The sequence below is a fragment of the Panicum hallii genome, chromosome 4 (genome assembly GCF_002211085.1).
Source record: "Panicum hallii strain FIL2 chromosome 4, PHallii_v3.1, whole genome shotgun sequence".
NCBI classification, from domain to species: Eukaryota; Viridiplantae; Streptophyta; class Magnoliopsida; order Poales; family Poaceae; genus Panicum; species Panicum hallii.
Genome location: NC_038045.1, coordinates 41,390,706 through 41,404,955, shown reverse-complemented (window position 1 = coordinate 41,404,955; position 14,250 = coordinate 41,390,706). Strand labels below are relative to the sequence as shown.

Here is a 14,250-nt window from a genome sequence, read left to right as displayed (position 1 = left end):
GACTATCGTCCGGATACTCCGGATGGTAAAACCATCTTATATATACCGTGGGGGGTTCGGTCAAAAACGGTTCTATCTCTTATTTTTCACCTCCACCGCGTCTCTCCTCCTCTCCACTGCCTCCCACTCGCCCAAGGGGCGATTTCCACCACATTTTCCCGTAAGATTTGCGAATCGTTGAAGGGAGTGCTTTCTTTCATCCGGAATCTCCGGAGAACGCTTTGGATTTGGAGTTTCCCGCGCTTTCCTCTTCATTAAGGTATTCAAACTTCAAATCGCCCGATCTCTCAATGTAGTGGTTAAAACTAGATATCCTTTGGGGCATTATCTTCCCTCATGTGTAGCAGCTTGTGCCCCAAATTTCATTCAAATCCCATGGTCAAATCTCTAGATTTCATGAAAGTAGGGTTCATATGTCGATGCCCGGAGACTCCGGATGTTCTGTCCGGATACTCCGGACGGTCCGGAGTATCCGGACATATATCCGGACTCTCCGGATTCTTAGAGTTTCAGCCTACGAGTCTTATTCCTATTGCCTCTAGTTTGCTCCTAATCGATATATGCTATGTCCAAGCTATGGGACGAGAGCGTGCACCTGCTTCTTCCGGTCAGAGACGGCAAAAACGCCGTCATGATCCTCAAAACCAAGAGGAGGAAGTTTCACCTCCTAGCCCTCCTCCAAGGGAACTTCGTCCTCGTCACCGTCCGAGCAAAGAGCCTGCAGGAAGCAGCTCACAAGCCCGTCCACCTCGTCAAGCTCCATACATGATGCCAAGCATGGCAGTGCCTCCTCCTTCTCGGGCTAATCCATCAAGACGGGGAATTGCTTGGGATATCTGCCCTCGCACTCCTCCTCGTCTTCAAGTTGAATATCCACAAGATCAACGTCAATATCCTAGGTGCCCAAAGCTTCACCGTCCTCAAATTCTCACTAAGTTTACTACTACCATGGGGAGGAACTATTTCAAGCAGACTGTGGCTCTCACTGATGTGCGTAAGGAGGATGTTTACAAGTATGAGAAGGCTGAAAATTTGGAAAGGAGATTTTGGTGCCAGCTGCATCAAGATTTCTACTCCTCCGTTGTCATGCGCAAGGGCAAAGCTCCCATTGTTCCTTGCAAGTATGTTGATTGGGATTATTTTGAGAGGATGAATGACCCATTTTTCAATCAAGCTATTGCAAAGTGCAAGGAATTTGGTCTTTATGACATCATGGGATTTCGGTATGATTGGAATGAGGAGATTCTTGCTCAGTTTCACTCCTCTCTATATTATGATGCAAGGCAAGTTGCCTTCTTTTGGACCACCGAGGGAGTGAAATATGGAGTCGATTACATGACATTCTCTAGACTCCTTGGACTTGGCTCAGAGGATGAGAAGAGAGATCCTATTCATGTGGAACATCAGTTAAAGTCAAGTCAATTACCGGCTATATTCTACAACCCTATTCTAGCGGAAGCCGGCAATGCAAGCACTCTCCAACCCTTCTACTACACCATGAACCAATTCTTTCGTGCCACCATTGATGCAAAGGATGGTGATGCCACTGCTCTTAGGTACTTTGCTTGCAATCTTCTTGCTCGTGTTATGCTCGGTGGGCGACCCTTCTGCATTATGGATTTCATTTGGAATGAGTTAAGGAGTACGATGAATGATCCACAAAAGTTTCTACCATCTGCTCCTTACATCATGTATATGATTGAGAGGGTTACCAAGGTTACATTTCCCAAGGATTGCAAGCATGCTGCTCTACACCTTCGTCCTCGATCCGGTGATGCACCGCACGCCCCTCCTCTTCATGCCGGTGCCACAAGGAACCCAAGGTTTGACCCAGCTCCGTCTTATTCGGGTCCATCTTCTTCTCGCCGTGGTCACCATGATTCTTTTATCAAGAGGGCTCTTAAGAGCATTTTCTGCATGTGCAAGACTGCAACTCAAGAGATCAATGAAAACCGCCCGTGACATTATTGAGATTAAGAGTCACTTGGGGCTTTCGGCGGATCCATACCATGAGTTGCCCGAGTTTGATGATCCATTTGCCGAATGGGATGCTGCGGATGAGGCCGCCACTGCTGCTACTCATGCTCCTCTTCCTCGCCCACGTCTGCGCACACGTGCCCCTACACGATCCCGTCGCTCTCCTCCTCGTGGCCAAGAAATATTTGATGAAGAGGAAGAGACCGAGGAAGAAGCACCTCCTAACTACCGCGAAATCCCCGATTCGGATGAGGATGAGGACACCTCCGATGAGGATGCCCATGATGATGATGAGTAGAAGACCTTCTTGCCATTTTTCATCTCCTTTTTGGCACTTGATGACAAAGGAGGAGTGAAAATGTCATTTATGTACTCATTTGGGCTATGTATCAAATTGTTAACTTTATGCGTTTCCTTTGAACAATTCTCATGTAAGGACTATGTGGTGTGAGGAACTTTGTAATGTGTGCTACTCTGTTGTTTACTAAGTTGAAGTTTGTTTTTAAGGATGAGCTGATAGTGTGATCTTAATTTGATTATGATGCAATGTTATTTTTCTGTGTTCTGACCTGATGGTCCGGATACTCCGGATATTCTTCCGGATACTCCGGACACATTGTCCGGAGTCTCCGGACGTAATCCCGGAGTCTCCGGGTTATCTTGTTCAAACACTAGTTTTTCTTGATTATATGACATGACATTTGCATCACACACCTTTCAGCACACACATGCTCACCCCACTGAAGAATGTATAAAGAGTTTCCATATCTTTTTCTAAATATGCCAATCTTGACTTTAGAGAAGTCAATTTGAAATTCAAATTCATGGCATACATTAAGGGGGAGCTCTTTACATGCTTAAGATTACATTTTTATGGTTATCAAATGAGATACATGTGGGTTGTCATCAATCACCAAAAAGGGGGAGATTGAAAGATATCTAGGCCCCTAAGTGGGTTTTGGTGATAAATGACAAAGCACATGTATATTTAATCGTGTTATTAAGCATGTGTGCAGGTGCTAATGGTGACTAAGCAAAGCTTATTGAGAAGCGTGAACCCTCAAAAAGGATATGAAAAGCGGCGTCCTCAAGTGTTCTTAAAGACTAGATTTTATTTTTGAAATTGAGTATAGGAACGCCGTACTATCAAGGAGAACTATGATCCACTAGTGTAGACATGGTAGTTGTGCTCAAGAGAACCCACAAAAATCATAAGAAACCATCTCAACACTCATAAGGGTCTTAAATGTGATATTCAGTGTCTAACCCGGACTGTCCGGGTCCTAGTCCGGAATGTCCGGACAAAATGTCCAGAGTATCCGGACGTATACCCGGAGTATCCGGGTTGCTGTTACCAGTCTGCAAAACAAGTTTTGTCCGGAGTCTCCGGACCCCTATGTCCGGAGTATCCGGACATATACCCGGAGTTTCTGGGTACCGCTCTCCCAACGGCTAGTTTCTGGGAGAGGGGGTATAAATACCCCCATACCCCCTCTCACTCTCTCTCTCTTACTTATTTTCGACCAGAACTGCAGAAAAATAAAAGAAAGCCCTCTCACTTCCCATTTGCTCCATTCTTGAGTGATTTTCTTTGAGGTTTGAATTCTTGAGTGATTTTCTTTGAGGTTTGAAGTGAGATTGTTGCAAGAGCTAAGATTGTGCAAGTAAGCCTTGATTTCATCTCTTGAGCACATCAATCCAAGTCTAGCCCGTGGATTCTAGTTTATTACTCTTGGAGCTCCAAGCTCCTAGACGGCTAGGCGTCTCTTGTGATTGCGTGATTGATTTGTGAGCATCACAGCTGGTTTGTAATCTTCATTCCTCTCCGAGGAATTTATAGTAAGTGACCCTAGGGTTTGAGCGTTGGTCTCACCCTTGCGAGAGGAGCATAGGAGTTCTTGAGCACCGTCTCTTGAATTCTTCCTCAACGGAGACGTAGCTCCTTTGGGAGTGAACTTCGGGAAATAAATTCCGTGTCTCTCTCGTAATTTTAGTATACATTTGTATTTGTTTGCTTGTGAGACCAACCTTTTAGGGTTTGAGGGCGATCTATCATTGTATAAGTCTCAGAAGTAAGACAACTGGTGAGAAACACCTCAGAGGTACCACTATTCCCTCTAAATTTACTGGATTCAATTTACAGCATCTTTATCTGTGATTAGTGGCACTTTCTTTCATACCCGGATAGTCCGGACATTATCTCCGGAAACTCCGGATACTACATCCGGAGTATCCGGACATATATCCGGAGTATCCGGACACTTGTGTTGCTAACCGTGCTTGAAGTATTTTTAAGTTGCAGATTAGCCTATTCACCCCCCTCTAGGCATCTTTAGGTCCTTTCACTATGCTTGGAAACTGTATTCTTCTTTTCATTTGGTTTCTAATTATTTATTTTCATAATTTTCTACTTTAAGTATATAGTATTTGTATCATTTATTTATAATAATTCATATTTATTATTTTTGTCATTTTCATTTTTAATGGTTTAAGTGTGCGGGTGATATCAATATATTAATACTTGGCCTTTCTGTTTTACTTATATTTTTCTATCTTTATTTTATTTAGTTTTTCTTTTATTCCTATCTATTTGTTCATATTACAAATAGCCCATGCTTAGTGCATACCAATTTGTTTGCATTCAAGACTCATTAGTTGATGTACAAAATAATTTAGTTATATATTAACTTGTTCACCTCATATTCATATTCTATTTGTATATAAAAATAATTTATTTTGTAGGTGGATGCGTTGTTCTTCATATAAAATTATTTGTATGCGTGAAACTAATTTATTTGCAATGTTAAATTATTTATTTATTTTTAGATTAAATTGTTCGGCGATGTTGATTTATTTGTTTACGATGCATTTTCTATTATTTATCATATATAATCAAATGTTCATATGTTTGATATTTTTTATTCGTAAAATATTATTATTTTTTTATCATGTTTTGTTTTTTCTACAAAATAATTATTTATTCGTATTGCTAAAATATTTATTCTAAAATTAATTATTTATTATAAAAACTATTCTTAAAAAATATTATAGAAATATAGAGAAGTGTGGTTTTATTTTGAAAATTTTATTAAAAAAGATAATGGTGCGATCTAAAATTAATTTGGATACTCGGTTTAATAATTATAATTTTTTTAATTTTGATTTGCAGGGTGACGTTATTGTCTTTATCTTCTTTTACATGCATATGTAGAATCTCTTTTCTCTTTAGGTGCGCCGAAACAGTCGCGCTATATTATTAGGCCGATAGCCTATCTAATCTGTTTTAATGTTTTTTTAGATGATGGTCGGTGGGATCGTCGCCTCGAGCGACATATAACCACACCCCGGCCAATCGGCAATCTCGGGTTGTGCCTTATAACGTGCAATAGAACGAGTACTGGGCCCTGGGCTGTCAAATTTTGGGGCCTTTGTTTTGGTTGGGCTGGAACAAAAGCCACTGCACGGGGGGGGGGGGGGGGGGGGGGGGGTGGGTGGGGGCGCTCCTATCTATATTTCGGAAGATGCATAAGCTATGATCGCACGGCCTGCCACGGACCACTATCCATACGTCGGCCCACTATCCTTTTTATGTGTGTAAATCCGCAGCTCTCCTATGGAATCAGAAGATCGCTAGTGGAAACCAGTAGCTAGCAGTTGTAGCTGACCTGCTACTTTATAATGCGCGAGGAAAGATGATTGCAGCAGAGGCAAAGTAATCAAGTATGTTATTCCTTTTTATTTTGCTTTAATAACTTATTGTTTTGCTAAATACTTTTTTCTCATAATATTAAACTAATATAGTCAATATTTTAACATACTAGATTTAACATTCATTCAAATTTAGTTCAACAATTCCAGTAAACTAGTTCAACAATTTATACGAAAATGTTGAAGCACTACATCAAAGATGTTGAAACAAGTATATCAAGATGTTGAGTTAGTACGTATTGAATGTTGATTTTCTTAAAAGAAATAAAAATTTAAATATATCCATGTTTGATCTTGTTCTGCTGCGTAAATTGTAAGTAACACCGTGGTTCAAACGGAATACAAAACGCATCTATAGTTTGAGAGAAAAAAGAAATTAAAGTTTCGGATCCAAAAGAAATCCGTCCGTCACTCCACAGCAACCAACGGTACGCTGACATGTGTCTTGCTCCCCCCCCCCCCCCCCCCCCACCCACAAGATCAGCAGCCGTCAGTAGAAGGTAAGCAATGAAGCCCAAGAATACAAAGCGTTACAGCCCAACTAGTTCATTTGTCACCGCCGCCGGTTAGTTTCCTTGCCTACAGTGTACGTCTCGAACTCTCGATCGTCCAGGACTCCAACTGGATCAGCGTTTTGCACCGCCGCCACCGCGGCTTCCGTCTTGCCACTTCATCTCCTAACATCTTTTTTCTCGAACAACTTCATCTCCTAACATCTCAAGACAGTGAGTCATATGTTGGTAACCTATGTAGTTGTCCTGTCTTCTCATCTATTTATCTCAGTCTGATCAGCCAGTGTGCTCTTCCCCAATTGAAGATTATATTTCCAATAATACAAAACCAATGATGCTTTTTAATACTCCCTTCATCTGCTAATATAACTAAGCACGTTTTGTTTGTCTAAGCCATGTGTTTTAAAATTTTAATGTCAGTAGCGGAAAGTTTATAAAGATTGATAATGTAAAAAATGATATTTCTAGATTCATTGTGAAATAACTATCATATATCTATATTTTATTATTTTTGTTTGAAGCACTTCTGATTTTATAGACATTATTAATCAAACTAGCACATTAAAGATCGTGCAAATATCATAAATTGCTTATATTTGTGGATAGAGAGAATAGATGTTAACACAATATCGGTATATGGAATATTCACCCTTCACTCATTTAGCACGAATGGTTATGGTAGTTCTAGGTATTGCAAAATGCATGAAGTTATATAATGAAATCCAAATATATCTGTATTATTTGTATTTCCTACGTATTGTGCTCCATTTTATGTTTTGCATCAGGGTCTCAAAAATTCGGGTACAGCCCTACACCATACTTTTTTTAAGAACGTGTCTTAGCATGTATTTCATTAAGGAGGAAGTAAGAAATGTTACAACTCCGCACCTGGTACAGTGGACCAGACAAAACAAACCCCACTAAAAAGATTGAAAACTTAATTACATGAGCACAATTTGCAACCTAAGATCCTACCATGGAAAGAGAGGCCCGGCAACAAAAAAACCGGCTGCCACCCAAAGACGACCTTCAGACAAAATTGATTCAGCCAGAATCCAAGGCATTGGCATTGCCGTCTCCTGTCAAACAATCGGCCATTGCGTTCCTTCCAAATCAAACTGACCTCGAGCGAAACAGAAGTATCAAAAGCTTTTCTGTTGTCCTTTGGTAGACGTTTACGAGATGTAATCCACCAATTGACAAACCCAGGTTCCAAGGCGTTCAGAGTCAGCAACTGGAGTCCCGCAACATGCAGACAACGTAGCCAAAAACCTCCCCACTATAAGAGCACCACGAGAAAAGGTGATCAATAGTTTCGGATTCCTGATCGCACAAAGCACACTTATCGTCCTCCTGTAGATTGTGCTTGTAACGCCGGTGAGCAGTCCAACAGCGGTCGTGGAGAAGAAGCCAATCAAAGAATTTGCACCTCCGTGGAGCTCTAGTTTTCTTGAGAATTTTTGCTCCAGGTTGCGTTGTCTGCCCAACGAAGGCGTTGTAAGCAGACGATACCGAGTACTGCTGGTCAGAGGACCAACGCCCACAAGAACCTATCTCCTTCGGCCGTCACATGGTGGTGCTGAACCAGCTCCCAGATGGACAGATACTCCAGAATAACCTGCACCGTGAGTGCCCCCACAATATCCCTAGTCCAGGAGTTGTGCAATGCCTCCGCCACCGTTCTTGTTTTCCTGATTTTGCTGGAACAACATTAAAGGGGCATGGAGCGATCAGCTCAATGGAGGACCCGTTCAACCAATTGTTTGTCCAGAAAAGTGCTCTTCTTCCATCTCCCACCTGAACCGAGACCGAAGCACAAAACATCGCAAGAAAGAGCTCGTCAGATGGTCCAGGTAGTGTAGACCATGGCCTGGAGTCGTCAGTACGCCGCAACCACTCCCGGCGCAACCGGAGAACGACTCCCGTCAATTTGAGATCAGGGATACCCAGACCTCCGAGCTCCTGTGGCCTGCAGCATTTTGTCCATTCGACGAGGCAATGCCCTCCAGAGATGGAATCGGTGCCTTTCCAGAGGAACGCGCGCCTTAGTTTGTCGATGCTTTGAACAGCCCATGGGCACAATTCCAGGACAATAGCAGTGTGAACAGTCATAGCGGACAGCGTTACAGCCCTGCCCCATACCACTGGTCGGATGCTAGCTTGTTCCACTCAATTACTCTGGAACCCAGTTCTGCGAGCTCTCGGTCACGTACTCCCACATGTCACCGAAGATGAGGCAAATTTTCAAGTTTTGCCATCGATATACCTTCTAAAGTATTTATATTAGAGAAAGTAAACGATCATACATGTTTATTTGTATTGAAAAGTATTATCATAATACCATAACTCCATTAATTAATTTACTCTGATAGAAGTAAAGAAACATGCATTGAAGATCATGTCTTGTTCAAAACGACTAGTGTTTTGCTGATGGAGATAGAGTGCTGATATTTTCTTTTAGATTTCAGTCATTTATTTTCACTACTAGATCATCAACCTTTAACAGCTCACATTGTATTGCAATTTTAAGTTTGGTGACTGAAGAGCAGTGACGACGTATCTTATATGTTCGTCTGGGTCAAACGTCAGTGCATTAGCATATTGAAAAAACATGTTTTAGTCCAAAGAAAACAACACAGAGCAATTGGTCTAACCTCCAGAGAAGAATATAAGATGCACAAACACGAACAAAAAAGACTATTTCTTAGCTCCTTTCGACCTAAAAGCAATGATCAGGCCAGCACCCAAATAACTTAGCAAAGAACTCTGGCGCCTGGACTCTGCGCAGTAGTCCAAAGCTTTTGAAGCAGATAGAACAGAGCAGTAGTCCAATCAGCAAGATATCCAATCAAAAGTACTCGGCATACGCAATTCTCATTTCATGTTGACCTGCGCTTTAGATCCAACATAAATTGGTCAAAAATGCTTTGTCCAGTGATGTCCAAATATCTTGAAACTGAAGCTGTAGATGGATGTCTTTTTCATATTTAATTGGGGGCTGTGAACATTTTCAGAAATGGAATAAGATCATTGTACCCCGAGACGAAACGATTCACATACACAGTTGCAACCATCATATGGGAATTGCCGAACCTCATCAAGGTGGAAAGCACAGGCATGATAATTGATGAAGTGGAACTCAACTGCTCTGACCTCCACAAGATAGAGAATTTGGTAGACAATGAGGGGTGGCCTTTGAATTCAACTGGCACTGCACTTAAGAAAATACTTCAACACTAGCATCTCCGTCGTCTTTGATTTTTGTTTTCTGTAAAATATAGACACAAATAGTTATGCGAAGGGGCTACCTCTTGATCTTTCGTGGTACTGGAACAAACTTTTCAGGGAAAAAAAATATGACACCACAGTAGTATTGGGATTAAATCTAGCTGAGGACGGAACATGTTGCCAGAAAGGATGTCTTAGAATAAAGTTCCATAGGTACACATCACAAAACACATGGGTCCCTTATCAAGAAAAAAAACAGATGGGGCAGATTGAGGTTCTAGTCACTGAACCAAATACTACGAATAGCTTTGTTTGCCTTAAGAAAATAATCCTAGAATCAATCTACTAGCTCAATTAAATTAACATCAAAACAGTTCTTTGTTTAAGGAGCCTAAAAACAGTTATTGTTTTCCTTTTTAGGGAAATCCTGGCAACTGAAAGTACTCACCAAAGTAGGATAAACAAAAGCGGAAATGATTATTTGCAGTAGTACTCGCATGCACAGATATGCATGCTCGCAGAGGGAAGTCCTTTATGAGCTCCAAGACAGCAAAACATTGAGTGGCCACCTTCAATAAAAACATTCATCTGCAGCAAATGAGAGGTCTCATGTTAGGTGAAGATTTATCTAAAGACCTTCCCTGCCTCAATGGAATAGTACACCTTTACCACGTCATTATCAATGACCAAGAAATTGATCTGACTACAAAAAATGAATAAATCAACAAAGGGCAGGAGATGGTAGATGAAACAATGAACTTACTCATGATGATTCTTCCTGTAGCCCATTAATTTTTACCACAGGGATATGTGCAATCTTGCTCCAGTCAGATCCTCCTTTTCTGCACCGTTCATTTAACATTGAGTGGCAAAAGCTAATATCGAGTTTTCCTAATGATGCAGGCAGTTGCGGCAGTGACTCAACAAGTGGAGCAGCAAATAGGGAAAAACTTTGGAGATGGCAGAGATTTGCAAGGCTTGATGGAAGACATCGCAATGACTTCACATTGAATACCCACAAATGGCGTAATGCAGTCTGATTCTGCAGCAGCCATTGCTCAGGCAAGGATGTCATGATGGGGTCATCACAGATGGACAATTCTCTCGCAAAGCAAATGCTTCTCAGTGGTTCCACATAAAGCAGAGAATGATCATCAATACGTAACGTCCCAAGCTTTAGTAAATTCTCATTCCCATCTTCTTTGACGCCATGAAACAATGACGGTTGCCTTGAAGGAATCATAGCAAGCTTGTGGCAGCGATCAATAGACAAATATCTCAAAGATTCGAGGCACTGTAACCCACCCAAGGATGACAATTCTGGACAATCACACAGTCTCACTGTTCTTAGTGCTGTCAGAGTTTTAAATGTTTCTGTAGATGGAAGAGATGTCATATGATTGCATTCAGAAAATTTGAGGAGATTCAGAGAATTTAGTCCTGTTAATGAACCAATCAAAATGTTCTCTAGTTTACCACATGATGTAATAGTGAGATTTTCCAGGGATGATGGAAGCAGCTTAACTTCAAGTGCATTACCGCTTAGCATTGAACAATAGGATATCTCTAGGTTTTGTAGGTTCACAAGTTCCGAGAAGCCTTTGGGCGGTAAGTATTCTAGTTTTTCACATTGGAAAATGTGGATATCTCGAATGGACTCGAGATATACAGGCTGTTTGAAGAAGCCCTCTGCCAAAGAAGTCAAATCTGGGCAATCCTCAATCAGCACAGTAAGTCGTGAGTTGCTGGATAATGGCGCAGTTCCCTCGGTATAGTTCCACTGCATGTACGGAAGGTGAATCAAGCCAGAATTCAGTATTTTCAACTGGTTTAACCCCGATGGCATGGTAGGCAATTCCCTGAGTCTAGGACATCCTCGAATTGTCAGGGTATTAAGATGTGGAGGAAACACCTCATTTGAGCCAGTGTAACCCATCCCTTCTGAACTGCTACCAATAGAACCATTGCTGAAGCAACCTATTTTCACTAGCACTGAAAGGTCTTGCAGATAAAGATTCTCCAGTGAGCAGAGACTTGTTAGCGACGGGAGCTGCTCCATTTTTCCACACTTGATTATCTTTAGTGATACCAAAGTTATGAGATAGGGGTTTCTCATCCAAGAAGGAAGTCTAGTGCCATTATACCCTATAATATCAAGCCCCTCAAGATCAGAGTGTGGTTGCAAGTTTTCAAGAACTAGGTCATCTATCTTCTTTGTATCACCGTCATAAGAAGCCCAGTGCAAAGATAAGGTCCTCAGCTGTTTCTTCTCCTTCAGTTTGGCATCTAAAATTTCTTCATACTTGTCAATATTCTGAATGTCTCGAAGACGAAGATGACGAAGTTGTGTTAAATTTCTTAGTTCAGTTATGCTGTATCCTTTTTTTCTCTGCAAGCTAAATCCATATAATTCTTGAAGGCATGTAAGATTACCAATTCGAGGAATTGAGGAAAGGATGTCATAAGGGACATGTAAATTTCTCAAACATACTAGATTACCCATGCCATCCAGTTTTAGCATTTTGCCATCAGAATACTCCATAATCTTCAGTGCTTGCAGGTGGTAGAGACTGAACAGTTTATGCACTGATACAAGAAATGATCTTTTGCTGCTAAAGACTGAGATGTAGCGCAGGTGTACTAAATTAGAAATAGCATCCGGCAGGTGAAACTGGCATTTAGTAGTTAAGCATAATATCCGCAAGGCTTTTAATTCTTTTAAAACCTCAGAAAATGTAAGATAATAAGTCATGCTGGGATCATCTCCAACAAATTCGATAACTAAACTGCGCAATTTATTGAGATGACAAAGCTCCTTCAGATGGACTGAATCTTCTATTTTAATGGACAAGTGGCGAACTGTTTTCGCAATACTAATAAATCCAATACCTGCAGTCCTCAAGCATTCCCCTGAAGAAACAGCTCGTGCCATATCATGCATTATATCATGCATAACATAGTATTCCTCAAGAACTACACCAGCCCTTTCTATTGATGTGAAGTCAAAGAATGATTTTCTTGCCAGCAGATCCAAATATTCTGCTGCAGTATCTTCCAAAGGTTGTGATTCATTTGCAGTTCGCAAAATCAATCCGGAACCCAACCACATCTCCATCAGTTCCTTCTTCCCAAATTTGTACCCTTGTGGAAATATGCTACAATATCTAAAGCACAGTTGCAGGTTTGCAGGTAGATAGTGGTAGCTTAATCTAAGAACCTTGATGATACCATCCTTTGCTATCTGTAAATTCTGGAAGTCATCCTGCAAAATTTTCTTCCAATGCACAAAACTCATGTTGCTACTCAAATGTGCACCTATAACCTTGGCTGCCAAGGGACAACCACCAAGCCTTTTAACAATCTGTTCACCAAGAGAGTGCAAATTTGTGGGATACTTGAGATCAAGACGACAGAATGCATACTTATTGAACAGCATCAAGAGGTCTTTCTCTTGTAAGCCACCTAATTTAAGATGTTCTCCCTTAACTCCAAGAACATTGCCAACCATATCTCCCACTGATTTCATCCGAGTTGTAATCAAAATTTTGCTTCCACTTCCACAAATTTTAAGGGGAGCAAATAGTCTCTCCCACTCATTCATATCTTTGTCATTCCAAACATTGTCAAAAATAAGCAACAACCTCTGAGAGATCAACTTCTCTTCAAGAATGGCATGAAGCGATTCCAATGTATTGGCTGATGTGCTCTCCTTTGTAATTGCCTCTATGATACTTTTTGTTATGGCTAATGCATCAAAATGACTAGATACAGATACCCATATATGCAAGTCAAAGTAATTTTGCACATTCTTCTCACTATAAATGAGTTGAGCTAAAGTTGTCTTCCCAAAGCCACCATGCCCAACTATGGAAAAAAACTGGAGATTGGCACCCATTGGCTCATTACCAATCAACCACTTGAGGATCAAATCTTTTTCCTTGTCCAGGCCAAAAACTTCATTCGCTGTCAACTTTGAGCTTGTTTCATATTGCTTACCTGTTATCTTCCAGTGATCACAATCCATATGGGGACCAACAGTACCCACTTTCACAAAATCAAGGAAACTGGTCACACCTGAAATTACCTTGTGTAATCCTTCAATAGCTTCCTTCAACCTCTTCAACCGGCCATTCTGAGGGCCATGCTTGATGAGCTTGTTGATAAATTTTCCTTTTAACTTGGAGATGCCCCAAGGTTCATCTTGTTCTTCACGTGCTTTGACACCCTCCTTCAACTTGTAGTACTCGAGCTCATCGAGTGAATCTTCAGCCTCCTCGATAGCATCCCTCAGCTGCCACAACCATGCATCCAGTGCCGTGCTGTGCCCCTTGATTTGCTCCCTGTCAACAGCATCAAATACTGCTTGGACCTGAGGGAGTGTCCTCAGAAGTTCTGCTTCCAAAGCCTTCAAGTCCTCAGCCTTCCAGTATCTATGAAGGTAACCAAAGGCTTTGTTCAATAGATACGAGATAACAGGCGTCGCAACTGCTTTGCCTGCAAAAGCAAGATAAACACTAGCCATTGTTTCTTGAAAGTGGAAGAGAAAGATGCAGAAACGAAGTATAGATAAGGATGTAATGAAGGGAAGGAAGAAGGCTGGAAAGTCAACAACAGGGAGTGTAAAGACTAAACTGTGTGCTCTTAATCTCTATTAAACTACAATCAGCAAACGTTAGGTTCACATGATGTAGACAACAAAACTACAAAAGGATCAATAATATCTACTGTCAACATGTTCTATATCCTTCAGAAAGTCTCTAACCTAACACTTTATAAACTGAGCGAAATAGGAGCACACACAGCAGATAGCTAATTTTCCCCTTTT

At 41.2% G+C, this 14,250-nt stretch overlaps 1 protein-coding gene across 3 annotated transcripts; it reads right to left on the bottom strand.

Annotated features, from left to right (window-relative positions):
• Window positions 1-8,771: 8,771 nt before the first annotated feature.
• LOC112891189 lies at window positions 8,772-14,028 on the bottom strand. 3 transcript variants are annotated; one of them, XR_003228442.1, is made up of 3 exons: window positions 10,189-14,028; window positions 9,291-10,013; window positions 8,772-9,195 (listed from the first exon to the last, which is right to left on the bottom strand). XR_003228442.1 is itself a non-coding variant. In XM_025958121.1 (2 exons), the coding sequence occupies exons 1-2, from the start codon at window positions 13,945-13,947 to the stop codon at window positions 13,392-13,394; spliced, it is 468 nt and encodes a 155-aa protein (XP_025813906.1). In that variant the 5' UTR covers window positions 13,948-14,028; the 3' UTR covers window positions 13,242-13,391. The 3 variants fall into 3 exon arrangements, 1 of the variants encoding a protein (XP_025813906.1); XR_003228441.1 differs by having other exon boundaries at window positions 8,772-9,465; window positions 9,874-10,013; XM_025958121.1 differs by lacking the exons at window positions 8,772-9,195; window positions 9,291-10,013 and having other exon boundaries at window positions 13,242-13,421; window positions 13,510-14,028.
• Window positions 14,029-14,250: the final 222 nt, after the last annotated feature.